Source organism: Bombus affinis, chromosome 14 (genome assembly GCF_024516045.1).
Source record: "Bombus affinis isolate iyBomAffi1 chromosome 14, iyBomAffi1.2, whole genome shotgun sequence".
In the NCBI taxonomy this organism is placed as follows: domain Eukaryota; kingdom Metazoa; phylum Arthropoda; class Insecta; order Hymenoptera; family Apidae; genus Bombus; species Bombus affinis.
The window spans coordinates 8,630,954-8,658,922 of record NC_066357.1 but is presented as its reverse complement, the minus strand read 5'-3'; the positions used below and the strand labels follow the sequence as shown (position 1 = coordinate 8,658,922).

Here is a 27,969-nt window from a genome sequence, read left to right as displayed (position 1 = left end):
AAGTTTTTTCCTTGACAATGATAATGTTTAGAATTATTAATTTCTTAATTTTATATCATATTTTAACTTTATGCATTTAGGAATTAAACTTTTAAAGTGAAGATAACATTTTACTCAGATATTAATAAACTTACATGTTAATAAAAGAAAGATTCTTATTTCTATTTCGTACGTATCTGGTTTCCTAAACCTTTCTTTTCTTGTATTCTAACAAATTTTATGAATATAAAATAATTATCTTTTAATATGAAAGCTAACACAACTGGTAAATACTATTTATAGAAAGAATTTTATCTCTAAATACGTTGTAAATGAAGCATTATAATATAATAGTACTATGGTTCAGTATAATATTAATTTGATGACATTTTGTGCTAAAACAAGTTTGTTTCACAACATTTAATAAGATTATATATTTAGAAGGCTTCCGTAACTACAATGACACGTCGTAAAATCAATTCTATAACTTAATATAACGAATGCTTAATTTTCATATGTGCAGAGCTATTCAATATGTGAGGCTACTGTAAAAATTGAATCATCATAAAAAGGAAACGAAATTTTTATGCTAGAATCATAGAATATATAATTTTTTTGGTGCCCATAATCTCCTAAGTAAAGCGCAGATTTTATTATTACTGTTTTATTATAGCTGATTTGGAAATATAGGTACAAAAAATATTTGCACATCATTGTATTTATAATAATATTTACATACTACTTAATTGCGTTTAATTATATTAAATTTTGTGTCGTTTAATAATACTTTCATAGAAATACAAAAATTTAATACTATGGAAATGAAAAGTAGGAAATAATGCTATGTACAAATGCTTTTTATAGTCACTATATGTACATTGACTGTCATAAGAGATATTTTGCGAAATGGTTGCATAGTCTGTTAAAAATGCATTTAAGATGCATTTGTAAGTTAGAGAACCTCTTACAGAATACAGGCACACTTGCCGATTGATTACGTCACTTCCAGGCGTGGTACAGTAGAATGTGTGATGTGCGTGTGTTACTGAAAATGGCCGTACGTGCGGGTCCGTCTAGTTTACTGATTTCACGCACGATAGTTTTCACATTCTTTCAAATATTTGGATTTTGAACGGTGGATTTCTTGATGATACGTGCAATCAGTGTGAACAGTGGAATCTGAAGATTTTTAGTGGATCATCGGTGATATTAGTCGAGACGAAGTGTGCCTATTTCGTGGTGGATCATTAAAAGAGAAGGTGAGCAGAGGATGTGTCTACAGATTTTTTTTCAAAAATCATACTTTTAAAGAAAAAAAATCCAAGAAATTCTTTATATCATTATCATATTAATGCTGTATTTGTGTCACTGCCTCGTATGACTAAGATTAAAACGTTCTTTTGCGATTTCTCAAACCTTGAATCGAGAGAAATACGTCGGCTTTACCAAGCTAACAAACAGCATAGATGACGGGAAATTTTGTCGTTGTATTCAAAATATGTAGATACATTGTTTTTTATTATAATTTTCATCTAAAATATTTAGATGATTCTAATGTAGTTTTATTTTCACAAATTTCATCTTTGATAGATTTCTAACACGTACAAGGCGGAGAAAGTGTATTTACAAAACGATGGCGGACAGATACGGCTGTAGATTACTTGTCAAAATTGTGTCAACCTCGTGACCGTCAATTTTGACATTCTCAGCACTTTTCTGATCTCGTAGTTTTTTGCTCTTATAGTTCAAAGAATTTCTTTATTTCTTTTCATTTGTAGATTAATCAAATTTGTATTTCTTATTGAATAAATAGATAAAATTGATTATATGTATATCTTAAACCTTTCATAGATAAGTAAATAGATATTAAAAAGTGTAGCTTAATACAATTTATCAGTGAAGCAACTAAGTATACTAATCACATAGTATGAGCTTTTGAAATTAATAAGAAACTGTTGAATTTGCATTGAATGTTAGCATTTAGTAACATTACTTTTATTATACTTATCTTTTTGATATACTTATATATATAATGGTTTTATCTTAAGCATTTTATTCGTACTCTTCATGTTTACTCATTTTACTGAATAAGTAATATTATGTTAATGTTGTTAATATCAGTTATATTGTAATTCAAAATCTATTCATTTGATTATATCTTTTTCTCCTAAAAATGTATGATATATCCTTATATATATTATATTTATGATTTTTATATGTGTACTGTCTTAGTTCATTTAAATTAAATTTAAGAAGTAATAAATATCATCTTAGTAGTATCACTTCTAAATATATTAGACAATGTTGTAAATATATTATTGTAATTTTTAATGCAATTTTTCTTTATTTCAGCTTGATATATATTGAGAGTAAAAGTAGAAAATTGTTAATGATGGGTTTCATTCTTTACATTTGCATTACTATTTATTTAAAAAATATATTTGCTAATTAGTGGATATTGACTATATGGTGTCAAGATGTGGGAGAGATTTGGTACAATCCCCTGGTATAAAACAGGGATATAAACCAAATATATGTTTTAGAATGTTTTCTATTCTAGTAGAAAATATGTTAAAATAATGGAAAGTATGCAAAAGTATATATAAGGAAAAGATGATTTTATGCATCTTGTAATGATTTCATATAACAATGAATTTAAGAACTACATAAGATTTATGTTTAAATGTAAGGTACATATTTGTTGCTAATGATAAACATTATTGAGTTTTATGACATAATGTAATAGAAGTGTAATTTTTATACATGCGAATATATTAAATAAGAATCACAAAAATGTCATTCTTATCAAATTTAAAAAAGGCATTCCACTTTGGTGGAAATGACGCGAAGAAAAAGAAATTGTACAATAATATTAAAATGGATTGTAACCCAGAAGAATTCTGGGAAATGATAGGTGAATTAGGAGATGGGGCATTTGGGAAAGTTTATAAGGTAATACATATTTTATATAATTTCATAATCAAATGCTTCTAGTTGTAATTATTTAATTTATTAAACAAGTATTGAATATTTCAGGCACAGCACAGGCAAACTCATCAGCTTGCTGCTGCAAAAATGTGTGCACTGGAAGGAGAAGATGATCTTAGTGATTTTATGATCGAGATAGATATTTTATCAGAGTGTAAACACCCAAATGTTGTTGAATTACATGAAGCATATTTTATTGAGGGTAAACTATGGGTATGTTTACAGTTATATAATACTTATAAGTTTAATATTTATATTTCTCAATTAATATTTGTATAATTCTATTAATATAAATTTATAGATGTTAATAGAATATTGTGATGGTGGTGCTGTTGATTCTATAATGGTTGAATTGGCAAAAGCTTTAACAGAACCACAAATAGCCTATATATGTCAACATATGACCAAAGGTCTTGCATTTTTACACAAATCTAAAGTTATCCATAGGGATTTAAAGGCGGGAAATGTTTTATTAACAATGGCAGGGGGAGTAAAATTAGGTAATTCTCATACTTTCCAAATTCATATATAATTACTATTTTATATATATTACCTTGTCCACAGCTGACTTTGGAGTATCTGCAAAAAATAAGCATACTTTACAGAAACATGACACATTTATTGGAACACCATATTGGATGGCTCCAGAAGTAGTGTTATGTGAGACATTTAGAGATAATCCTTATGATTTTAAAGTGAGTAGCACATTTCTAAATTATACATTTTTTGTGCTTAAATATTGATATTACGTTTATATTTTATAATTAACCCTTTGCGGACTACTGCCGCATATATGTGATCTGCATAAGTCATCAATTTGGCCGAGGAACTCATATATGCGTTTGGCGAAAACAATTATAGAGCTGAATGATTCATATATGTGTCCCACGTAAACGCATCGCTATGGACGAGAAACTTATATAAGCGTTCGGCGAAAACAACTGATAGAACCAAAAGACTCATGTGTGTTATTTTCTTTATCCTGTGGAGGATTTGTGCATGTACATATCTAGAATTTGACATCTATGAACGAAAAGCGCGTCTAAGCAGAAATGTGCGCTGGCAATTTTAAATGACTATCGCGGCAGTAGCTCGGCCCCACAGTACGGTTGACTTCGAATCATCCCATCCGCAAAGGGTTAATATTTTTCATATAAATATATAAATATGTATATGTCTCATATACAGGTAGACATTTGGTCACTTGGTATTACTTTAATCGAATTTGCGCAAATGGAACCACCAAACCATGAAATGTCTCCAATGCGCGTTCTTCTTAAAATACAAAAAAGCGATCCACCAAAACTTGATCAACCCGGAAAATGGAGCAAAGATTTTAATGATTTTATTGCAAAAGCCCTTATAAAGGATCCAACGTCGCGACCTACAGCTGATGAGTTGTTGAAACATCCGTTTATAAATCGTAATTTGGATTCAAAACCAATCAGAGATTTGTTATTGGAATATAAAGCTGACGTTGTTGAGGAAGAATTGGTTGATGAAGAAACAGAGGTAGTTTTTAATTTTATGTTGTTAATTGTCGTTAATTTAATTTTGTTAATTAAGAAGAGATGCAAAAATGAAAATTTTCTATTCGAATAACCTTTATGTGAAAATAACTTTAAACGCTTTATAACTTTGCGATCTTTTAATTCGTAACGATGTACAGAGCTTTATAAACAGCATTAACATGTATATACGTTGTTACACGCTTTCGTTTTGATAGAAGGCCAAAAAAGCGAAAAAGCACAGAGAACAGTATCAACGGATTGGTAAGCTGCTTTTGAACAAACCACATAGATTGAATTGTTCAAATTTATTAGTCGTTCTTACACGATTAGAAAATGAAAAATATTTATTTGTATTCCGGAAGTTTATAATTGTAATGAAGTATTTTTGTATGCGGTTATGTAAATCTTTAATAAATTCCATCTTAGTTTCATACAACACATAATTACTCTTTGTTATACTTATGCATGATGAACATGCATAATATCTTAGACAGATTCATGCATGTAATATGCGTTGTAAAAGTATGCTTCTTTTTAATTTGCCAAATTAATAAGGTAATTTTATTCTCATAAAAGTTATAAATATGTATTTAAATTATTATTACACTTATTATTTGTTACATATGGTACTATTTGACATCATAATTTAAAAAATTTTATTAAACTTTTCATTTTTTTTCTTTGTAACATTTAATCTAATGATATCCTAATAAATATGGTATTGTAATTTGGATAATTTGGCTGTGCATGCGGCTCTCCTGGGCCTCGCCAGCCCCATCATCCCTGCGTTTGTCAGGTCAGTAGCTTATGCAATAAGTGTTGTTTAACTTGATTTCAATGTATTTTTTGTACATGTTATTACAGTTCTTTGCTATTTTTCTTGTTTTTACAACTGCAGTGCATAAGCTATTTTTATATCAAATTTATTCATATTAGATCATAATGTTTGTTATAATTAATATGATGACAGTTTTTATAAAAATATATTAATTATGTATTTTTATTCTCACTATTTTGTTTTCATATTCATGTAAAGTAATAATTCTTCCTATTTTTTTTGGTATTTTAATAGTTCCTTCATTTTGCATACTTTATTATTCTTAGAAGTTACTTAAGTACTTATAAGATATACTATTCTATACTTAGAAGATATTTTTAATTATGAATTGTATCGTGTGTATGAATTATATAATCATATGTAAATAAAATAGAAACATACAAATTTTAGGAGCAACGTACATCTCAGCTTCCTCTGGAGCTGGATCAACTCGGAGATGACTCTGCGTCTATGCGCAGTGACGCTGATGTTCAGAGTAAATATGATTTATACTATATTAAATGCCGTTTAGATGTGATGATGAAAATCATTATAAATTGTGTTTATATTTCTTTTTTCAGTTTCTGAAAAGGAAAATCTTGTTGCATCACCTGTGTCAGCGAAAAAAGAAGAAAATCATAAACGAGAAATTAACAGAGATGGTGAAAAGGAGGATAGAAACAAGAAATTACGTAAAGCAGAATCAAAAGACAACATACCTATTTCTGTTGAGAAAAAACAAGTACATTTCTTTTTGATCAGTTGTTGATATTTTTATATAAATAGCAATAATATCGTAATTTGATTTTCAGGCACCTAAGCCTCCTAGTACAAATGAAACAAACGAACGTAGGGTATCTCGAGAAAAAGGGCCTGCACCTCCTCCGCCACTTATGCGACAAAATAGTAAAATTGAAGATAAGGAAAATAATTTGAAAATGATTGATAAACAAAGCGACGCAGAAGTATTAAATGAATGTAAGATTACTGATAAGCAACAGAGAGACAAAAATGAACCGTCTCAGTCTGCTCAGGAAATGGTAGGTAAGGAACAAACAAGTGTAGACGCGCTCTCCGAGAAAACAAGCGTACTACCTAGTTTAGAAAAGAATGTACCAGATAATAATGAAAGAGAGAAGAATAAGATAGATGATGCAAACAAAGGTGATATCAGGCAAAGATCTGTAGATAATAAGACGAATTCATCACCGAGAACGCAATTATCATTAGAAGAGAAAAGGAAATCAGCACCAGTTAAATTAGAATTGGCCGAAGACTGGACGAAACCAGTATTCAATAAACAATCGTCTTTAGAAGAAAAGAGCAGGTACTTATTTCTAGTTGTGTTAAATTTTCATCGACATTATTCGCACATGTTTCTTTGAATTTATATCTAATTTAATATTAATTATTTATATGAAGGACATTAAATTTCAGAATTGAAAAGAAAACACCAGGTGATATACAAGTTAAAGGACAATCTTCATCAGAAGAAAATTATAAGAGTTTACAAGAAAAACGAAAATCTGTAGAGCAAAAGTTAAATGCAGTTTTAGAGAAACGGTTTTCGATGGATACTGAAATGCGAATGAGTGTTTCTTCTATGGAGACGTTATCTCAACGAGATCTAACTGCAAGCGCATCCGAAAAAAATATCGTTAAAGCATGTTCTACTGAAGATGTTAAAACTGATTATGGAACATCTAAACCAGAATCTGTTGTCAAAAGTCATAGTGAAGGATCTTCCAGATACGTTTCGTTAGAAAACTTTTCGGACGAATTTGACGGGAAACGGGATAAAAAATGGCCAAGTAAAGAACACAATTACGAAAATATGACGAGCAACAGCGATAACGTAAACTGCGAGAAAAAAGGTTCTTCAGTGAATGTATCAGTAATTACATCAACTCCCATTAGAAATGCTTCGAGAAGAAGCAGCGGTGATAATGTAGTTGTCATTACCGGTAAAATCAAAGTTACTTTATCATTTTGCATTATACAATTAGTTTATTGTTTATAACAATAGTCGTAAATATTTAGTTCATGTTATAAGATTGGAAGTGGATTATTAATACTTATAGGAATAAAGGAATACGTATTGAACTTTCAGGTAAATCCGACCAAGAAATACGTCCAAATACATCAACCGTCCGGATTACAGCAGATAGTCCAGATTTATCGAATAGTCTTGCGAGCAACGTTAGTCAAGTAACTGTAGTAACGACGCATCCTCCGGTTCTCGTCGATGCTGTGTCACTGGCGGCAAATCCTTCTTGTCGTCAACCTCCTCCAACATCGGAAGTTGTTATTGTAGCGAATGAATTAAACAAAACACAAGTGAATGAAAGTTCAACCGACGATGACGGCTTTCCCAGTTTAGATAGTTTAGAGTACATGCCCCAGGAGCAACCTATAATTCTTACAGACGTTTCTAAAAGAGTTGGCAAGAAGTTAGATGAATCCGAGGTTCTCATTGTGAGTCCGATCATAGACGAATTACAGGACACTAGTCACGTTTCTGTCGTTACCGTCGGCGAAGATAAGGAACAAGTGAAAGATTCCTCGATACTTAATAAACACGAAGCCGTACGAACTTCTTCTTCTCACAGTGACGCAAGCTTAATTGAAATGTCGAGTACAAAAAGCGATAGCGGAGATGAAATTACTAAAATGATAGTTGCTGGGACGACTATAGAATCCATAGATATCGATGAAGTGGAAAGAAGTTCCAAGAAAATGAATGGTTTGTTGAAGAACGATAAATCTGCAATGGTTACTCCTATGGACGAGAAAACGTTAAAAACGCTTAAACCAAAAGAAGTAAATAAAGGATACAAAGAGAAAAGAGTATCTCCGGATAGCTTCGAAGGATCTAGATCTCAAAGTGAATCTGGATCGACAAGATCGCATACGCCCAGTAAGAGCATAGATCGCTCCGATGCTGAATCTATTTCTACCACGATAAGTCAGGATAGTAGGGAATCCAGCAAGGAAAATCATCTAAGTCAAGGACAATCGGCGGAAGTGGACGAGGAAGTAGTATTGCGACGGAAGCCCGATTATAATCGTGATATACCACGACCAACAAGAACGAAAGAAGATATTCAAATGATGAATTTGAAGAAAAAGACTAGAAAGCGAACTAGAAAGTTTGAGATCGATGGTGTCGTAGTTACTACGACGACATCGAAGGTAATTTACGGCGATGATGAAAACGGTAAAGTTTACGATGATCAAATTTTTAGGAAGCAAGAGTTAAGGGAATTAAAGATGCTACAGAAAATGGAGCAGAAACAGTTTCAGGATTTATCGCAAAAGGCGCAGTTTAACAAAGATCAACAAGAGAAACGTTTCGAGCAAGAGAGACAACTTTTGGAAAGAAATGCTGAAACTGATCTGGAAACGCTCGCTCGGCAACAGAGGCAACAAATCGAACGAGCGGAAGCGCAACAGGAGGCCGATCTTAGGCTCGCTTCGAAAAAGATTCGCAGTGAGCAAGAAAGGGAATTGAAACAGTTCCGTGAGGGATTGAAACAGGAACTAAAGTTACTTAAGCATGAAGTAGATTTAATGCCGAAAGACAAGAGGAAGAGTGCATTTAAGATACGCAAAGAAAAATTGGAGGCTGAACACGAGGAAAGGGAAAAGCACTTTTTAGATAAGCTTAACGAAAGTCATGAACTATTGTTGAGAAGATTATCCGATAGTCATCGCGAGAAAATTGCTTTAATGGAAAGGCAATTTTTGCAGCAGAAACAACAGTTGATGAGAGCTCGAGAGGCAGCGATTTGGGAGCAAGAAGAACGGCACATCCACGAGAAACAGCAGCTGTTGAAGAAACAGCTAAAGGATATTTTCTTTTTACAAAGACACCAGATGCTGATACGCCATGAAAAGGAATTGGAACAAATGAAAAGAATGAATCAACGAAAAGAGGAGGAACTGATTAAACGACAGACGGTGGAACGTAGAAATTTGCCGAAAAGAATTCGCAACGAGATGAAGGCACGTGAAATGATGTTCAGAGAATCTATGAGGATTTCTATGTCGTCGATTATCGCGCCAGATCCTGATGCTGAAAGAGAGAAATTGAAAAAATTCCAAGAGAATGAGAAAAAACGATATAGAGCCGAGCAGCAAAGATTTGAACTAAAGCATTCGCGGCAGTTGGAAGAGGTAAGAGCGCAAAGCGATGCCACGATCAAAGAACTGGAACAGTTGCAAAATGAAAAGAGAAAGATGTTGATGGAACACGAGACATTGAAACTAAAGGAATTAGAAGAGGCGTATGGTAAAGAGCTTCGTGAATGGAAAGGGCAACTCAAGCCACGAAAACAGGTAAATTAATATTAATTTTCCTTGTTACTTTGTCTTTCATACTTCGCGAAGCTTTTCTTTTCTCCTTTCCTTTCTCTTGCTCTCTTTTTCTGTCTACTTGTCTACTCTTTCATGTTTTCTTCTTTTTATCTTCTTGATAACGATTATACGTAGAGCGAAGTCATAGGTTTCCATGTCCTGTGGCTCATACGATGATCGATGACCAGCGCGAGAAGAGATATGAATCGATCGTGATTTTTAAGTAAGCTTAATAGAAACAAGCATGGTTATACTGAAATAAGCTTAATGTACTTGTTATAGAAGTTAGAAGCTGAGCTGACGGCTGAAATGGAAGCATTGGAAGCTCGTTACCGAGACTATTTGCCCTCGAGTCGTAGTGGTTTCTCTTCTCCCCTTTTATGTATAGATTATTCTCTCTTTTATTTTGAAAGTTGGAAGAAATCTCCGCGTTTGCCCCGCTCTACTCCAACGTCTCCTTCTCCATTTACCATTCCAAGGGTGTCTCTAAGAGTTAGTAGTTCGGACACCGGCTCCATTAATGGCATGCTATCACGAAGTCGATCCAAACCAGATCTGGTACCACCTCCTTCGTCTCGTAGATAGTAAATACTCTGTTGAATATTCTGTTGTGTCTCCTTTCAAATGTTTTCGTTATTGAGAGAGAAGTTTCGAAATAATCTTGTAACTTATCGTAATCCAGTTTTTCGTTTGATGTCTCGTTTGATTTAGCATTTATTTTAGAAAATAAATTTGGATTTTCATTCAACATTTTTATAGGTATTTTCTCAAGACCTATCTTTTTTATTATTTCGAAGTTTCTCTCGTTGAATTATGCTTTGTGCATTTAAGGGTAACATGCCCGCTTTACTCACCGTTGCTTCATTTATTTCGCAATATTTATCGTTTGTTTAAATGCTGTATACATTCCATTCGTTACTATATATGTATATGTACATACGTATACGTATGAATTTGTCTTCTCCCTCTCCCCTACATACATATATATGTACATTTAATAAATTTTTAATATATTTTTGCGTAACCAATTCCAAGGAAAATGTATATTGTTTGGGCTTATACGGAATAACACTTGAATGAGCAGTAATATATCGCCAGGAAATAATTAATTTATAATATGAGTTTTGTTTGCGACTCTTAAAAAAGATATAAAAATCAACAAAACACGTATTCGTAAATCGATAAGAGTGTGTCATTGTTAGCTACTAGGTAAAAGTCTATGGTTCTCCAAGTATTGAAATGTTAAAGAATAAGTTGCTGGCATTAATTAACTTATGGATGAAATGTCATTGTTATATTACGATGTCGTAGATTTATTGTTCATGTACAGAACATTTGTGAAGTTTCCATCGCAGATGAACATAAAGTTCCACGGGATATTCCAGTTGACAATCATTAATGTTCACAGAATATTAACAAGCACTTATACCTATTATTAGCAAAATAGAATGGTACTTTATGCAGACTTTATGTTTAATTAGACGTTTATCGTTCGTTGTATTATCGATAATAATATATGCAAGTGTCGTATTTTGATAGCAGCTTTTCGATGGTTATTAAGTAAAGATCATAACAGGGTGAATCGGTGATAATTGTGGGCTATATGTTGTATACTTACCGGACGTAGTAAAAATGTGCGGTAAATGCTTATACATATCAAGGGTTCTCATATAAGTGTTTCCAATGTGTACGTTAGATTATGTTATTCCCACTTTTATTACGTACCTCTTTCATTAAGAATCCAACACGCAACATGTCGGGAAAGAGATTCCACGACTGGATATGAGAACGGTCTACTAGGTAATAAACAAGGTCAGTCTAAAAAACGTCTGTTGATGCGAATATAGAGTAAATAAGGCATAGATATAGTATAAGCGATTAAGAGCAATTAAACGATTAGCTCCACGAGATCTATACATTTCTCTTGAATTTTGTCGAGCGATTTAGTTTTGTTGAAGCTTATTCGTAGGGAACACCGTTTATATCCATCGCTATTTTACACATTATGTATTATCTATTTATTTGAATATCTGAAATTTTCCTTTACAGAAATTGGAAGAACAGTTTGCGTTACAACTGGAGGAACAAGAGGCGATTTACGGGCCAAGCGCGATACCATTGTGCTTACCAGCAGATCTTACCGACTTGACGCATCATACAGTTGGTTCTACACGTAGTTCGCTTTCTTCGGTGAGCGAGGGTTAATGTCTAATTAATCTCTATCATCGAACCGAAATGAAAGTTTCTTACCCCTTAAGAATAACAAATGAATCACAGAGCTCCAAATGTCGAGGTAATTCGAAGGTCAAGTTACGCGAGCTCTTTGCACGGCTATTCGATCTGGCTTAAATTTTTGAATAAGGACCGCCGAGTAATTCGTTTTGCTTGTAATGAGATCTATAACATGAAACACACGATAGGCGATGCTTGGCGTACAAAGTGTGGATATTCAGCGATCGGTTATACATGGAAGAACTATTTTCTTTAATTCGATGAAATACCGACGACGATGTAAAACATTGTGAACATCTGTGATTTCGGAGCATCGCTTTGCAATGATATACATACATACATATGTTGTGACCGAACTGCGAAATAACTAACGAACTTTTAACGTTTTCAAGGAAAGCGGAGAAGAAGAGATTAGAAAGTCGGGTTTCTCTCTTAAGATATATTTTATATATCAAATATGAATTGTTATATATAAATGAGATGAATTTCTTACGGCGATCTTGTCGAAAATATACTGGATACATACAGACCATACAATCCGCCCGATGATCATTTCTCCTGAGAACTTTGAAGAACGAACGTGTTCTCGTGATCAATGGTGTACGTGATCCTACAATAAATACATTTTTTCTACATCTTATATACGCATGCATATTGAACTAGAGTCATTGAGACAATTCGAGGACAACTTACCATCCTATCGAGAATACAAATGACAGTGTCTAGCGTGTTCGTAGAATACCTAGCGATTTTATGCGTACATAATGCACACGTGGAAAAAGTATATTTTCGATTGTCGAATGTATATACATGTATATGCTTGTTGTGCTGTCGAATGTCAGGATACAGGCATTTGCGAGGATTCGGTGTTGAAGCAAGTATAAATGTAGATCGTAATTGTGCGCGTGTTTTAAACGGATGCACGCAGCGTTCAGGTGCCACTTTCGAATCGAAGCGCCGTCGTATCTGAACAAACGTGTAATCGTCGCGTCTTCATTATTAAGAATGTTCAACGAGTTGTAACGAGTTGTTTGTAAAGAAAACGCTAAATCTCCATTGATAGATTGTTTTTTTATCAAGATACGGATATATTTTTAGTAAATAAACGTTCAACAATACGAATCAAAGGTTCACGCCAAATATATACAATGTATGATCGCTTACTACGCATCTACATAGTCCGAGGACATTGTAGAGGATTTCTTTGATGCGTATTCAAAACGAGCATGTGTGGCTAACGCTCGTCCTAGATGTAAAGAAGCATATTTGTATAAAATATTTCCTTTCGTTTTCCCCTTTTATCTTCTTTATTTCCTTTAATTGTACAGTACTATTAATTTTTATATCTCTGTTTGTTCACGTTAATCTATCTGGTATCGTGCTTATTAGTACGATAATCGATTAAGGAACTTTGTATATAGAGAATCAGAATGAATTGTTTGATATATTTTGATTATTCTACTTTATCGTATTGAGAATAATGTTTACGACGAATCTTTGTGAGCAATTCATTTACCCAGTTTCTTGCGAAAGACGTAGAAAATGGATCCACTTCGTCGGATGATCCTTCTCACCGTGGACGTATATCACACATGGGTAAAATGAGTTTGCAATGTTATGGCTAACTCAAGTGAAATTTGACCGCGTGTTTTGCGATCAATCTTCGCTCGAGTTCTTTCTTGGTTGGAAATGATGCTACGTAGGACGTAACTAACACGAAGTATGAAAAACATAGTAGTTCATTTAATTAAAAAAGAAAAAGGAAAGAGGACGTTTGCCAAAGCATATGTACATATATGTATTCTTGAAACGTTAAGATTTTGGGAATATAAAGGAAAAGTATGAGGCATGATATGAAAAGAAAAAGAAAATCTTAATACTGCCCTTTGTCGAATTTGTGTCGTGCGCTGCAATTGTTAGAAAATACTCGTTGATCGTGCCTGTTGGATCCTATTCTGTCAAAGATTTTATGTTTTTTTATTCATCGAGAGGACGATGCATCTGGTTCTTCTTAAAAGGGATCAATTGTATGAAAAATACGAAACTACGGAAGTAGACCGGAGATTCATTTACCTATAAACGAACGGGGGATCGATAGCGCAAGTTCCAACAGTGACTATATGGGAATTTTATACAGGGCTAATGAATTTTTTAATCATCAAGCACGTGTGCATTGTACGTGGGAATTATTGCAAAGAATTAACAAACAGAAGGGAAAAGAGGACGAAGCCATTGTCGTGTGCGTTGTATATTCGATTGAAAATATTTATACTACGACGATTAAAATATGATGTAATGTAAAGAGGGTCGGAATCGACTTTATCGTTTCGATTTGTGCGAATAGTCACCGTTAGGATTGTTTTTCACTTTATTTCTTGTTTTTTGCCGAATGCTTCTTTCGTTCTTAATCATTGTACGTACAGTGTTTAAGCACAGGAAACTGTTTGTTATGATTTTTTTTTTTTTTTTTATTTGTATCCATTACAAGAATTTCGTTATTACCAATATGTTTAACATTGAGTCGCAACCTGACATGCAGGCGCATACTTCTACACATAAGAAATCAATAGACTGAGAACAAGCAAAAGGGAAAGAAATCGGAAAATGAGATTATTTTACATTAAGAAACGAAGTTTGCTAAAAATTGTTTTTCAAACGAAAGAAAGTAATACATTTTATTTTTTGATTTAGATGAAACGTATTAATCGGTTACTCTACAAAAATATTTATTAAATATTTATATCTATTTTAATTTCGATCAGAAATATTCCGAATTTTACCTTTATTCCGAAACTTACATTTCAGAAAGAATTGAAGAATCAACGTCTCGAACGTTTATTGTGTAATATAAAGCTTTTTATGTAAGCGGTATACAAAGAAATTCTCGTTTATGATTTCATAACAGAGCATTTTTTTTTTTACTTCTAAACCTTATTGTATGTATCAGATCGATGTTACGCCTCTGTGTGTTTATTCATCTTAGATTGAGTTTATTTTACACATATACAACGTACATAGATATACATATATACATTAAGCCTTTTCGTCAGCAATCGATTTCGTGGCTGATCTTTAAGAAATACAAGACGATCGTTCTTGCGAAGAAAAAATAATGAATTCATATTTTATTAACAAAGATAGGAAATAGAATGATTTACATAGATAAAGAATTGTAAGTGAATTTATTCGTTGTTAAGTTCAAGAAATTGAATTCAGAATGTAAGTGATATAACAGTTGATATATATACAAGTAATGATCCAAGATATTAGGATATCTACGCATTCTTATAATTGAATAAGCGTGTTTGTGCAATAAAAATTGTTACGAGTTCCACACTCGTACTTCTTACGGTAGAGAGTTTGATTCGGCGATTTACGGGAAGATAAGTTTGACAGAAATTAAGTTGGTGAAACGAGTGACATGCAAGAATGTTTTTGAAATAGGAGTGCGATCTTCTAGATCTTTAAAATTCGTCTCAGAATGCAACAAACGAGTTGATTACACGCAACTAAGTAACATAACAGTAACATAGCCGCTTTCCAAATGTGGTGCATATGAGTAGCCATTTTGACAGTGATGAGAGTTCGGAACAGACTCGTACTAGCTTTTCTTGAATTTGAAAATAGATTGATACAATTAAGTGGACTATTAGATGTAGAAATTTGCCGAAGTAGTCGATTAAGGAGAAAATGTGGCAGTCAATTTGAATCTAGAGATAACATTAAGGACAATGTTCGTTGAGAAAAAAATGGAATTACGAAGTTTTCGTACAAAGACAGTGCGCCTCGGTCGATTTCTACTTCCACGTCACCCGCGCCAAGCTGCTGCACGATTCAACAGCGTATTACCACCTTGTGCTTTTCAAATTACCTGTTACTACGATCGTTTGCTCGTTTTCTTCCTTCTTTTAGCTTCTTTTAGCGACCTTAAAGCCTTGCTCAGATCTATCAAGTCACTTGAATTTTCTAGGAATCTAAAGTAATTCGAAATTCCTCATCGGCATAAAATTTCATTTACTTGGTTCTCTTGAAATATTTTTCCCAAGTTTCTACGTTTATACTCATTAAACAAGTCGTTTGACTGTTATGTTACTTGATCCGACATGAAATATGCTTCCAAGTTTCAAATGAAGTTGAGGTTCTTTCCTTGACTTGCTATTTACCGTTTCGTACTTGTTAATATTGGTTCCCCCAAACCTCTACTTTTTCTGTATTCTATGTTCTGTCATATTTTCTATATACGATATTTCTATTATGTTTATAATTATAATTATAATTTTACATACATAGAGTGGCTCACGAATGTACTTTAACACCTGTCGCAGAGAATTTCTATAAATATACCATGTACGCGTTATACGAAATGGTACACGACTGTTATGATTATATCGATAAACAGCTCGATTAATCTGAACAAGGCATAACGCAAAATTTCTTGAATTTGTGTCTAACGAACCTCAAACTAATCGATTGTTTTAATGCTGTTTATACCGGATTAATATTTGTTTGTTTTATTCGGTATGTGAATGAAAGTAATTTGCGACAGATATAGATATTTAAAATAAATTTTATCTATCTTGTGCGAGCTAAAAGAGTTCCCAGTTGGTATATATATATATATATTTATATATTTATATATATATACACATACACACACACATACAATAGTTCTAACAAATGAGTAAAAAAGGGAGATAACTTTTTATATGATAACTCTCACTTAATTGATGCGACATCGACTGAAAACCATATGCAGAGATATATCGTTGTAACATAGAGTCTTTACAATTAATTGCTCAATACTAGATATAATTGAATTCAATATCGAGCATTAATATAGATTGTAAGACTAATGTTATGATCATTTACATGGTAATGTTATAAAAAATACTACAATAAATATTTTACTTCTACAGTTGGAATAGTTTAATTACGAGATTACAACAAGATATCTGTGTTTACAGTTCGTAAAAACTTTATCAAAGTAGTCATCTGTCAACCGCGCGCAACCGCGTAGTGCAGGAGCAAAATAGTGATATTATTACGCTGATAAGAATGTGGCTTTTTATTTTGTCCGTTTTCGTCTTTGTTTAAATTCCTCTTCGTGTCTTTCTCGAAGGATATAAAATAGGACGGGAGCAAACTAAAGCTGTAATTTTGTTGACGCAAGTGCGCACCTTTGTGTTAGGTGCCAGGATATATCGTCATTTAAATATATAATAAGGCGTAAGTTGCAAGCGGCTATCGAACATCTAGCGAAAGCTATTTCGTATTTCTGCTTACTTACAAACATAACTCTTGAAATTTGACTAATTTATTAAGTAACAATGTATACACGAATATCTTCGCTTATTCGTTTCTTAATGTAAATATTTACATTGTACGCTTTTTAAAAGTAATTTGACATTGCATACATTAAAATTGAAATGATTATATATAAAATTATGATAGATACTTATAGAGAAACGAAGTACTTGAGTTCATCGTAAAATAAAGTCTAAAATCTTATATAAATGTATATACTTGTTTCTTTGATAATCAACGCAATGTTTTTTATTGCATAGGTTACGTACGAATCTGCAAATGGCTGAATTGATGAAAAAGAGAAAGGTATGCGTAATAGGAGCCGGCGCAGCTGGCCTCTGCGCAGCCAGACACTTTGCGCGAAGTTTGAATTTCGAATTGAATGTTTTCGAGCAAACAAATGATATCGGCGGTACATGGGTTTACAAAGAAGCAATTGAAGTCGACGAAAATGGTTTGCCCGTTCATTCGAGCATGTATCGAAACTTAAGGTTTAATTTTGTGCACTTCATTTTAATTTACTTAATTAATTTTTCAACTTATTTTACGTTATGTTATGTCTACCGAGTAACTGTTAAAATTAGAAACAGAATACTGGATTTGTCATTGTAGAACTAATTTACCAGCGAAAATTATGAATTTCCCTGATTACCAGAGATTGAACGCTGAAGAACCATGTTGTGTGACACATCAGGAAGTTCGGACGTATTTACAGAATTACGCGGAATATTTTGATTTACTTAAACATATTCAGGTAAGCGGGAATAAGTCTCGTTGTTGTGTGAAAAAATTTTTATTAACTTGCTTGAAAGGTATAATGTTATAGTTTGGAACACGAGTAGAATCCGTTCGATTGCAAATTTCAGCCGAAGGCAAAGAAGAATGGACTGTACGAACAAAAGTCGTAAAAACAAAAGAAGAGAAAGAAAGTATCTTTAACGTTATAATGATTTGTAATGGGTACGTTTTTCCTAAATATTAAATATCGTAACGATTCGTGATAGATTTAAATTTGATTTTTATTTAATTTAATTCTTTTTATAACTATATTTTATTAATTTTGTTTTAATTATATTTGATTTAGACATTACTTCGATCCCTACATACCAATGGTACCAGGAATCGAACAATTTCCGGGTACGATATTACACAGTCATTCATATCGAAAGTCAGAAGATTTTTCTGGTAAAAGGGTTTTAATCTTGGGAGCAGCTGCTTCCGGAGTCGACATCGCTCTTGATTTGGCTAACCACGCATTTCAAATATATTTAAGCCATAATAATGAAAGGTATTTCCAATAATTTTGGAATATAGTTACTTAATTAATTTTCAGAGGCGAAATTAAAGCATCATATTTTTAATGCTAATAGATTAAATAGCCCCTTACCACCAAACGTAATCGAGGTGTCAGGCGTGGAAAAGATAGAGGAGGGGAATATTTTTTTAAAAGATCAAAATTCCATTACAGTGGATGTATTTATGTTTTGTACGGGATATCGGTACAGTTTTCCATTTCTAGACGAAAACTGTGGAATACGAGTAGATAATAACTTCGTGACTCCTTTATATAAACATTTAATTAATATTGACCATCCTACAATGTGTATTGTTGGAGTGCCTACTGTCGTTGTTCCATTTCCTATGTTTCATATGCAAGTAATACGATTGATATATTAAATATTATATTAAACGTGTACATTAAATATTATTAAACATGCGAGTAGCGGATATATAGATGTAAATTTTCCAGATACAATATTTTCTTGCATTATTAGAGGAAAGAGCAAGCTTACCAACAAGATCAATTATGCTGGAAGACTCAAAGTTAAAAACCTCGAAGAAAAGACATGCACACAAATTAAGTGACAAACAATGGGATTATAACAATGCGTTAGCTGATGCTGGAGGTTTCGACCGTTTGCCAAAATTCTATAAACTCGGATACGAAGCGTGGTCAGCGCAAAGGAAAGCGAATCTTTTGAACTATAAGAGGGCTAGATTTGTATTATCGAAAGATCAGGAAACTGTTGAGTTAGTCATACCGAAAGAAAGTGTATAAATATAAATAACTGTTAAAAACTGTTAAATATAATAATACAGTTTTATAAGTTTTTCATAATATTGAATTTAATAATGATACTGATGTTGCACAGAGCCGATGATGAATGACTTGATCGATTTAGAATTTCTGATTCTACTGCCGGTTTCGAAACCGTGAAGCAAATTTATTTATTATTGTGTAATTTATAATGATCACATAGTTTTATTTTTAATCCATTCTGCTAGCCCGATAACATCGGTGTAAACGCCAGGTTCATGTGATCCACCGCAATCGGGGCCCCACGAGGTTATACCGATCATGATACCCTTGTTAACCAAAGGACCACCAGAATCACCCTATAAAAGATCAATGATATTCAGAGTAAGTTAGACTCCAGAGCAGAGTTAATATCTCTGATTGTTATAAAATATATTATGATTTACCTTGCACGAATCTTTTCCTCCTTCTGAAAATCCGTAACAAACCTGCCGCTCTGTTACTTCATATTTACCTTTGTAGTCCGCCAAGCATTTCTCTCTCTTCATTTTCGGCACTATAACGTATTGCAAAGTCTCCGATAATACAGGATCGAAATCCTAAAAGTTTGTTTGTCTGCTACAATTCAACGTAAGAAATATAGAGCCCTTGAATAAAAATATTATTATGTCCAAGATATCGGCTATTTAATTCTTTCTGGGTTACAAGGGATGACCCGATTAACAAGTTAATATTGAACAGAGGATAGACCTTCTACGAATAAACTTACGATGAAGTAGCCCCAACCGGCGATTAAACCCCAATTTGTGTCAACGGTTTCACTATCCTCAGGCAACTTGACAGGTTGTGTCGCGTTGTTAAATTCAAACGGTGGATGTACTTTGAATACCGCAATATCGTAATCGTTGTTTCCTTCATCGTAATTTTCGTGGTAAGAAAGTGTCGTTACATTATGAATAACACCACCGGTATCGAATTTGCTAGATCCACTACGGACGGTTATCGAAAATTCGGGATTGTCGATAAATCTATGTCGATCGAATCAAAATTAAACACACAAAACGAAATTTAAAATCGAATTTGAAAAAATTTGTTTACTTACGGAACGACACAGTGAGCAGCAGTTACTCCCCACTCTCTATTGATGATACCAGCACCGCATGCGTGTTCATTATTTGCTCTGTACGATAACTATTGCAGATAATCATTCCATTATTAACGTCGTTAATTTTGTTTGGTCAATTACTCATTATCTCTAACGAATTTTATTATTTTATTATTATTCATTTCAGATGGGAGAAAGTGCTGTTATTGTATAAAGGTTAGCGAAATAAGACACGTAGAAAGACGCGTTGAATAAGTTTAACATAAGTTTGTGAATGTAAATCTTTCAAATACATGAATATTTTCAGTTAATTTAAGAAAAAGAGATCTAACGATCGACATAATTATTTACCATATATGGAACTTCCGTAATATTGATAGGTGCTCCATCGACGATTCGATCTACCGCTGGCAGCTCCTGTCCCCTCGTCTTTGCTACAGATATTCGAAAGTCCCGTCAGAAGCATGTCTTTTAAGTTTTATTTGTCTATCATTATTATCTATTTTATGTACGGGATAAAGTTAAGACGTTATTTTATTGGTGTGCAAGAATGAAATATGTATGTATGTAAATGAAATGTATAAAAATTTTGTAAATGGAAGTGCTGAAAATAGGAATGCTAATCTGTCTTGTTCGACATACTGAAAAATATATCTATATTCGCATACTTACATCCGAGCAGTAAGAGGGAAATTGCACAGAAAAGAAGTTCGTTCATATTGAACGTAGCTTATTCGTGACTGTTTTTGCTTTATCCAGCGTAAAATGAGTTTTACGCACCGATTGCCCAATTTATCCCCGAAGCTTATCGGAAAATGAAACGCTTTTAACGTAATTATACGAGAATTTGTTGTAACGGTCGTAAAATTACTATTTGCGAGGGCCGGTCGGTATCGTTATCGTTAGATTACACGCACAGGTTATATGAGCGATTATTTAGAAATTAGTTTCGTAAGTTCGTGGAAAACAGACGTAATAATACTTATCGAAATATTTATCGAAAATTAGAATATGTATATAAATATCGAACAACGTATATTATTTCTTATTTCTTGATCATTTTCCCATTCTGTTAAGAAATTATATAACAATTACAATTACAACAATTTTTTAGTGTGGGTACTTAAAAGAAATTGATTTCGAAGAAACATAAGGGCTCGCGCAAAGTACATAGTTTAATAATTACAAAAAAGTAAAGGAACGAGGCGTGAACAGCTATAAAGGGTGTCGAAGAAGCTTCATGAAGTTCGATTCGAGCCAATCGTTTTGCGAAACAATAGCTGGCAGGAGAGAACGTTGAATGGTTTTGTAGTTTGGTTGGTTCGCGTTAGTTCGGCGGTGCGGCGGTCTGGCGTCTAGTGAGCCGGCTGGTCGAGGGGTGGCGGTGCGGTAGTGTCGCGCCGAAACAACCCTCAGTCTAAAAGCTACCGCGGTCGGGTGCGTGTCTTTACTGACGTCTTTCTGCGCGATTATCTGCCGCATACGTCCATTTACGTTTCTCTTAATTGTGTATTGTTCTGGACCTGACCTCGGATGCCCTCGAGTATCATAGTGCGGTTCTTTGTCGATCCAACAGATTGAAGGTCAAGTTAACTTCCGGAGCGAGTTGACGAATCAGCGGAGGAGTATCTAAACGGACGCGTTACCAAAGATCATCGTTTCGGTGAGTCTTTTGATCATGTGCCAGATATGCATTCGCCAGTGACATAACGAGAATCTTTGAGGAATTTCTGGTCGGAAACGCGAATATTTGTTATAGATCGATAATCGTTGCGAGTCTTCGATCTGTGAAAAAATATTCCATTTTTACAGTATCAAGTTCTTGCAGTCATATAAAAATACTATTAAATGACACGCACTTTAATGTACTTGAATCTAATAAATTACTATATAAGTATTATATTAAATACAATAATCCGTAAATACTTTTTGTAGCCATTGTAGGTATTCGATTGACAATTAACTTGCCTCATGACCTATCGCTTTTTATATCGAATTTTTCACTCTAGTTGCGTCTTCTTCGACATTGAAATGTAGGGCGTATATCTTATAACGCAGAATAAAATATAGCGTGTTTGGGCGCGATGAAAGAGCCTATTATTTGTTCTTGATTTAAGCTGCTAAGTAAACACATGACTTTTGAATGTTAATGTTTAGTGTAATAAATGAAGACGATGTTTAACATTTTTTTTTGATAACGTCTTGTTAATGCTATTCGACGCTGTTTATTGACTGTTTTGTGCGATAGGTAAGTTAGGCACGTAGAAACAGTACATATGCGATATATACGACGTAATATATTAGAAACGAAACTAGCTAGTTCTTTTTTCTTTTAATCGATGTCAGTCTCGACTAATTCGATCGAATTCAATTGTCACGCGAAGAATCTTTCGATCGAAACGTTCCATTTGTTCGCCATTAATCCACCATATTGGATCGATACTTATTGAATTGTTTATCGAATGTTAAGCAAGTATTTAAAGCTTCAATATATAGCGATACTTTGTTCATTATATGTATATGCAAAGAACCATCGCAGAATTTTTCATCGAAACGATATCTTAGTTCGAAGACGATTTCGTTCTCGAAATTCGAAAACGATTACATTTTCGTCCGATAAATATTCAGTGCCAAAAATAAGATCAGCTGAGCTTTGTTTAGGCTTTTTTTAACATGTTTAGCATCTAGATAAATTCCAAACGTTGCGATTGTGACATCTTTGCTACGAATAAATCGGTCGAGCGATTAACCTAAAATGATCGGAAACAAACACGATCGTGATATATAGAGGAAACATTGAAGGGTTAGGTTACAACACCTTTTCTTGGTATCGCATCTTTGTAACTTGTTCCGACTTTCGATGAAATGAATTCAAAGGCAACCGGCAATCATATACGCTCTTTAACATTGATCCGTAAATAACGCGACAAAGAAATATTATCGATTTCTTCCTAGAATTACTAATTAGAATATGATATTCCGTAAAGGATATATTTATTTACAGTGGTTAGGTTTCGGTGTTCGAAATATTCACATTGTACAATCGAAAGGTGATTTTTCATCGTGCGCATGAAAAGTATTTTTGATATTATTTTATACTATTAAAATGCGGATATTTATATACAAACTTTTATCTACTAAATATTATAACGAATAGCAACTGTACCTTGGATATTTAACATGTTTTCGTAAATTATATGTATTCTATGTATTTTTGTATTTTTAATCTTTAACTATTAGTATGAGATTCTAGAAAAACGTTCACAAAGATTGTGATAATTTTGCTCTAAAATAACGCATGAAATAATATCTCACTAACCTTTAGTTAGATAGAGCTTTGTAATCATAACCTATAAATCAACATTAAAATTTTTCAATGACACTTTAGAATCCCAGCGGAAAGTTAATACATTTCCATTTCGCTTGGATGTAATTTCACTTTATAACGTTTCTGTGACTTCTGGACCTTATATCTCATATAATTTTGCAAATTACGTACATCCTACGCACGGCTATATCTGTCACTTTCTCACGAATGCAAAAAAATCCGTACTATTTACTAAAATCTGTACTATTTGCGAAGCGTTTACTACGTTGGGTTTATTTCAAACGTAGATTTTTCCCAAGAGCTCTAGGAAAGCTCTGCATGTCTCGTTGAAAACGATACGTAAGATACAAGTTAACAAGCTGCGAAAAAGAGCGAACAGTATAAGCATATGTGTATCGAAGATCGACGGACACGCTTTATATTTGTAGTTTTATAAAACATGCGATCGAGCTGCGCTCGAGGACACTCGAGGACGCTCGAGGATGCCCGAGGACGCTCGAACCACGCAGGCCTCGCTTCCTTCGGTATTAAGCACGTATGCGGTTAATTACGTTTTCAAAGATGAAGCTTTCGAGTGAGTCGTCGATGTTCCCGCCTGCATGCATATTCATTTATGCATATACAGCTTCGTCGACTTTATCGGTGTCTTACGTATGTTATGACCTTATGAACGGGGATTGCCTTTGCATTGTTGATAATACGAGAAAACCAACCACTTTCTAGAAACGGAAAGCCATTTAGATCGTTGCATTTCTTCGTTTCACCAGCAAATCCAATTCCGTTCGACTTTCAATGAGGCTTCTTTATTATTCTCTGGTAACCTTTCGATGCGAGATATTTTTATTTTCGCGAATAATTCGGTTACGATGTAGTACGAATACAATTAAGATAGCAACTGCGATTAAAGGGTTGACAGGAATATTTCGAGCAAGCTGGTCCGATTGGGGTTGGCACAGGTTCCTAGAGTCGAGGTCAAAAGTTCACGCTCTCCGAGTGGCCAAACTATGTTTCACCTGCTGTTCCCTACTGTTTTCTCTGATTCTGCTGGGAACGAGAGTAAATCAAAGATAATCATCGCTAGGAACGTTAAAAGGTGTCGGTATATTTTTCAGAACTCTCGAACGGAACAAATTTTCGCGGCAAAAATGTTATTCCGCGACTGTTTCCCCTTTTTTCCTCTCTTCTCTCTTGTTGTGTTTTCTTTCTTCCCTTATTTTCCCTTTTTTAATGTCACGCTCTTCCATCGGCTTTATAAATATCAAGTCGGTCGACCTATAAATATTGAGTAGCTTCTATAAATATCGATTAAAAGTGTATGGGTACGTGCTAAATTATCATGCTTAACGGTCAATGAGATAATTGAATTTTCCCATAAAAGAACCACGTAAGGCCTAAAATATTGCGATAGAGTAGATTTTGATCGTCATCTTCATTAGACGTTTCTTTGTGACAATAGTAGAAATATTTTCTATATTATTAAATATATTGGAGAATGTAGAGTTGTACACTACGTGCAGACACTCGTAATGCTAAATGTACTTACTCGAAAGAGTGTTGATTCGCGAATGAAGTGAAAAGAATGTTTGAAAAAAATATTGGGGGAAAAACTGGTTTGGGAAAATATAGAACTAGATTTCTTTAAAAACTTGACGCTTCTCATACTCAATAGGTTGCAGACAGTTGTTTGTGAAGAAGGAAGGTCGACGAAATGTTAACCATAAGATGAATATTAATTCGATTATTATACATTTTTATTATGTAAATCTCGTCTTGGTGAAAGTTATAAAATAATTTTCTAATTTTAATATCATTTTATGATCAAAGAGCAGGAGGATTCTAACTAAGCACAGAGGTGATAAAAGTATTTTAAGTATTATAGGCATCAATGTTCAGTGGCATTATCTTTAACGCTTACATATTACGCACTTAAGGCGGCTATTCATGTTGTATACTAATTCTTTCTTAGATATATCTTCGCAGTAAATATCTTGTAATTTCTACCTATTACATTCTCACATTAGTTTCACATTTTACCAATGCAGTAACCTCCCTCTCTTCCTCGATTCTCTCTTCTACAAGAACCGATAATTTTAGGGTAGTTTTATAGACATAAAGCACAGTGTATTATTGTACCGTAAGTGCATTTGCATTTGTGGTAACTCGACGCCCTCAGACCGTGCGACCATATGCATCCACGTGCATCGTTTCATCGCTTTGTATGCACAGCGATACATAGTGAAATTTCGCCAGTAAGAATGAAACTTTGCAAATCCTACCTAAATTCTATCTGCCTTCAATGAAGTCGCTAATCGGATCGGGAATCGAGAAAATTGTCAAGATTGAACCTTCCAATCTTCCGTTCGATATTTTAATCTCTCAATTCGCTTTGTTTCCGCCGTTTGCGAGACCATACCGTTCTAACTTACCTGTCTGACTATGCATATTTCGTTATCCGTCAACCTGCCAGTTATCGCATATCCGGATGATCGATCGTTCAAAGTTCGACGAACGAGAGAAAGAAGACAAGAACGCAAACAGCCAAACGCACGAACAAGGACCCAGTCGATAAATTATTTTTAGAACGTTTGCTTGGCCAACGCGGAATTAACGATCGAACCTGGCAAACGAGGACGATACGATCGAGGTCAGTCGCGATTAACCTGCGAGGAAACGATACGTTTACCTTGAACGTTGGATTTTCCCTGCGGTAGCCCTTTAGCCGCGAAGAATCTTCGTATCTTGCACAAAAGAATTCTCTCCCTCGATAAACTCGACAAAATATCATGTATGGTGGAGGCCCTTTGTAACACTTAAACTGAAAATATTGCAAGTACAATGGCTCACGAAGCTATTTGAATATATACCACAGAAATATTTTACAATCGTTTGCGTTATACGAATCGTTCGTAGAGCAAAGTGGTCGACTGGACTTTTTGAAAATTTTGTCTTTTATGGAGTTAACTAGTTTCAGCCGGATCAGCGGCTCGTATAAAACAAAGCATTTCGACATTTTATTAGCAACGAGTCAGGACTACTGTAATCGTACCGACAGAATTTGGGACTGATCTGAAAATGTATATAAAAGTGGTTTACTGCGAACATACAACTAACAAAAAGTTGGTACACGGTATGAATTATCGTTTTTAAGTGTAACGTTAAATTAATAACGCATTTCATTGCAAACTCAACCGAAAAGGTAGCTTTGAGCTGGAATTATTTGACGATATATGGAATTAAAAAGTTCGCTCTTTCATAAACGAAACGCGATTCATCGCGTTTTTCATCTGCGCCTTTGTTTCAGCATATTGAACGCGCGAGATGTACGAATTAAAGATAAAACGTAATAAATCGTATCAATGCGACAGGGTCGCTGGCAGAATTGAAGGAACTTTGGCAAAGTGCGATCGTTTGACGCGATAACGTAAATCAACTGTTAATTGCGTGATACCGATGCACTGTTGTACAACCTCGTCGTTAATCCACCGATAACGTCGAGCTTTTTGTCGTCGAGGACAACATTTCGGGTTATTTGGCCAACGTTCCCGAAATCTTATTAATGGTCTTTCGGCCAGTCGCGACGGAGCACAACCTGGAATTCCATAGAAGTCGCGTTTCCATGTTGTTTCAACGATACGATGCAATTTGTTAATGAAAGTCGCACTTTACCTTAATTTCCGCCTCGAAGTGGAATAAGGTTAGAGCATTAGCCGAGATTGAATCAGAAACTCTGTTGGCTCTACCAAAGGAGAATTAATTTTGACTTTAACCGGATTCGTAGGAAGCGCGCGAGAATTGTTCGCTTGAAAAGGCTGCTTTGTTACGCGTACCGAGATATAACTAGTAACAGCACCAAGTTCAATATGTTCATAAGCATCCGATGACGTTGCTCGATTTGTAGTAACAGTATGTGAGTTTTAGCACTGTGTACGAATTAACGATGAATTAACAATTGGAAGCATCATTTATTGCTCTTTTATGGAATCATTCAAGCGCAGAGGAAATAACCCACCGTCGACTATTGTTCCATTAGTAACATTATATATTATTTATTGGTAACACATCGATGCAAATGACAGATCTATATCCACGTGCTTCGATAATCCATAACTGCGACGATAATAGCAAGGTAATAATGCTTATTAAGCGTTGCGAGAAAATACTTAGCAATTTCGATTCTTAGTTTTCGAATAATTTATGGCCTATCTCAACGAATTAACGAATCCCTTGAACGACAACACTTATAGATGTCAAGTTGTTCACCGTATATTAACTTCGATATGTCGACTAGATCCACATTTTGCAATTGCTTAT

At 34.1% G+C, this 27,969-nt stretch overlaps 4 protein-coding genes across 37 annotated transcripts in view; 3 read left to right on the top strand and 1 right to left on the bottom strand.

The window, feature by feature from the left end:
• Positions 1 to 961: 961 nt before the first annotated feature.
• Positions 962 to 13,176, top strand: LOC126924515 (serine/threonine-protein kinase 10). 8 transcript variants are annotated; one of them, XM_050739074.1, is made up of 15 exons: positions 967 to 1,238; positions 2,332 to 2,931; positions 3,016 to 3,180; positions 3,269 to 3,467; positions 3,532 to 3,662; positions 4,156 to 4,479; positions 4,694 to 4,740; positions 5,220 to 5,274; positions 5,707 to 5,791; positions 5,877 to 6,037; positions 6,108 to 6,622; positions 6,733 to 7,259; positions 7,406 to 9,633; positions 11,390 to 11,463; positions 11,701 to 11,804. In XM_050739074.1, exons 2-14 carry the CDS (start codon positions 2,773 to 2,775, stop codon positions 11,435 to 11,437), a joined length of 4,644 nt encoding a protein of 1,547 aa, XP_050595031.1. In that variant the 5' UTR covers positions 967 to 1,238; positions 2,332 to 2,772; the 3' UTR covers positions 11,438 to 11,463; positions 11,701 to 11,804. The 8 variants fall into 8 exon arrangements, with proteins under 8 accessions (XP_050595028.1, XP_050595027.1, XP_050595031.1 ...); XM_050739071.1 differs by lacking the exons at positions 11,390 to 11,463; positions 11,701 to 11,804 and adding an exon at positions 9,934 to 11,181 and having other exon boundaries at positions 962 to 1,238; positions 5,229 to 5,274; XM_050739070.1 differs by lacking the exons at positions 11,390 to 11,463; positions 11,701 to 11,804 and adding an exon at positions 9,934 to 11,181 and having other exon boundaries at positions 962 to 1,238.
• Positions 13,177 to 14,925: 1,749 nt separating this feature from the next.
• Positions 14,926 to 19,306, top strand: LOC126924518 (uncharacterized). 2 transcript variants are annotated; one of them, XM_050739108.1, is made up of 7 exons: positions 14,926 to 17,109; positions 17,448 to 17,678; positions 17,800 to 17,941; positions 18,014 to 18,147; positions 18,272 to 18,475; positions 18,558 to 18,843; positions 18,938 to 19,306. In XM_050739108.1, the coding sequence occupies exons 2-7, from the start codon at positions 17,467 to 17,469 to the stop codon at positions 19,244 to 19,246; spliced, it is 1,287 nt and encodes a 428-aa protein (XP_050595065.1). In that variant the 5' UTR covers positions 14,926 to 17,109; positions 17,448 to 17,466; the 3' UTR covers positions 19,247 to 19,306. The 2 variants fall into 2 exon arrangements, with proteins under 2 accessions (XP_050595065.1, XP_050595064.1); XM_050739107.1 differs by having other exon boundaries at positions 14,926 to 17,248.
• Positions 19,307 to 19,391: 85 nt separating this feature from the next.
• On the bottom strand, positions 19,392 to 21,150 carry LOC126924520 (trypsin-7-like). The gene is made up of 6 exons (XM_050739109.1): positions 21,003 to 21,150; positions 20,682 to 20,764; positions 20,328 to 20,416; positions 19,995 to 20,253; positions 19,672 to 19,824; positions 19,392 to 19,584 (listed from the first exon to the last, which is right to left on the bottom strand). The coding sequence occupies exons 1-6, from the start codon at positions 21,046 to 21,048 to the stop codon at positions 19,441 to 19,443; spliced, it is 774 nt and encodes a 257-aa protein (XP_050595066.1). The 5' UTR covers positions 21,049 to 21,150; the 3' UTR covers positions 19,392 to 19,440.
• A 341-nt stretch (positions 21,151 to 21,491) lies between these two features.
• Positions 21,492 to 27,969, top strand: part of LOC126924516 (glutamate-gated chloride channel) — a 91,754-nt gene continuing 85,276 nt past the window's right edge. For 2 of the 26 annotated variants that reach the window (XM_050739080.1, XM_050739089.1), the window contains exon 1: positions 21,504 to 21,993. The gene's annotated coding sequence lies outside the window, so the exon portion shown is untranslated. Of the gene's footprint in view, positions 21,994 to 27,969 lie in introns of all 26 variants that reach the window. The other 24 variants (XM_050739082.1, XM_050739078.1, XM_050739085.1 and 21 more) reach the window with 20 other exon arrangements.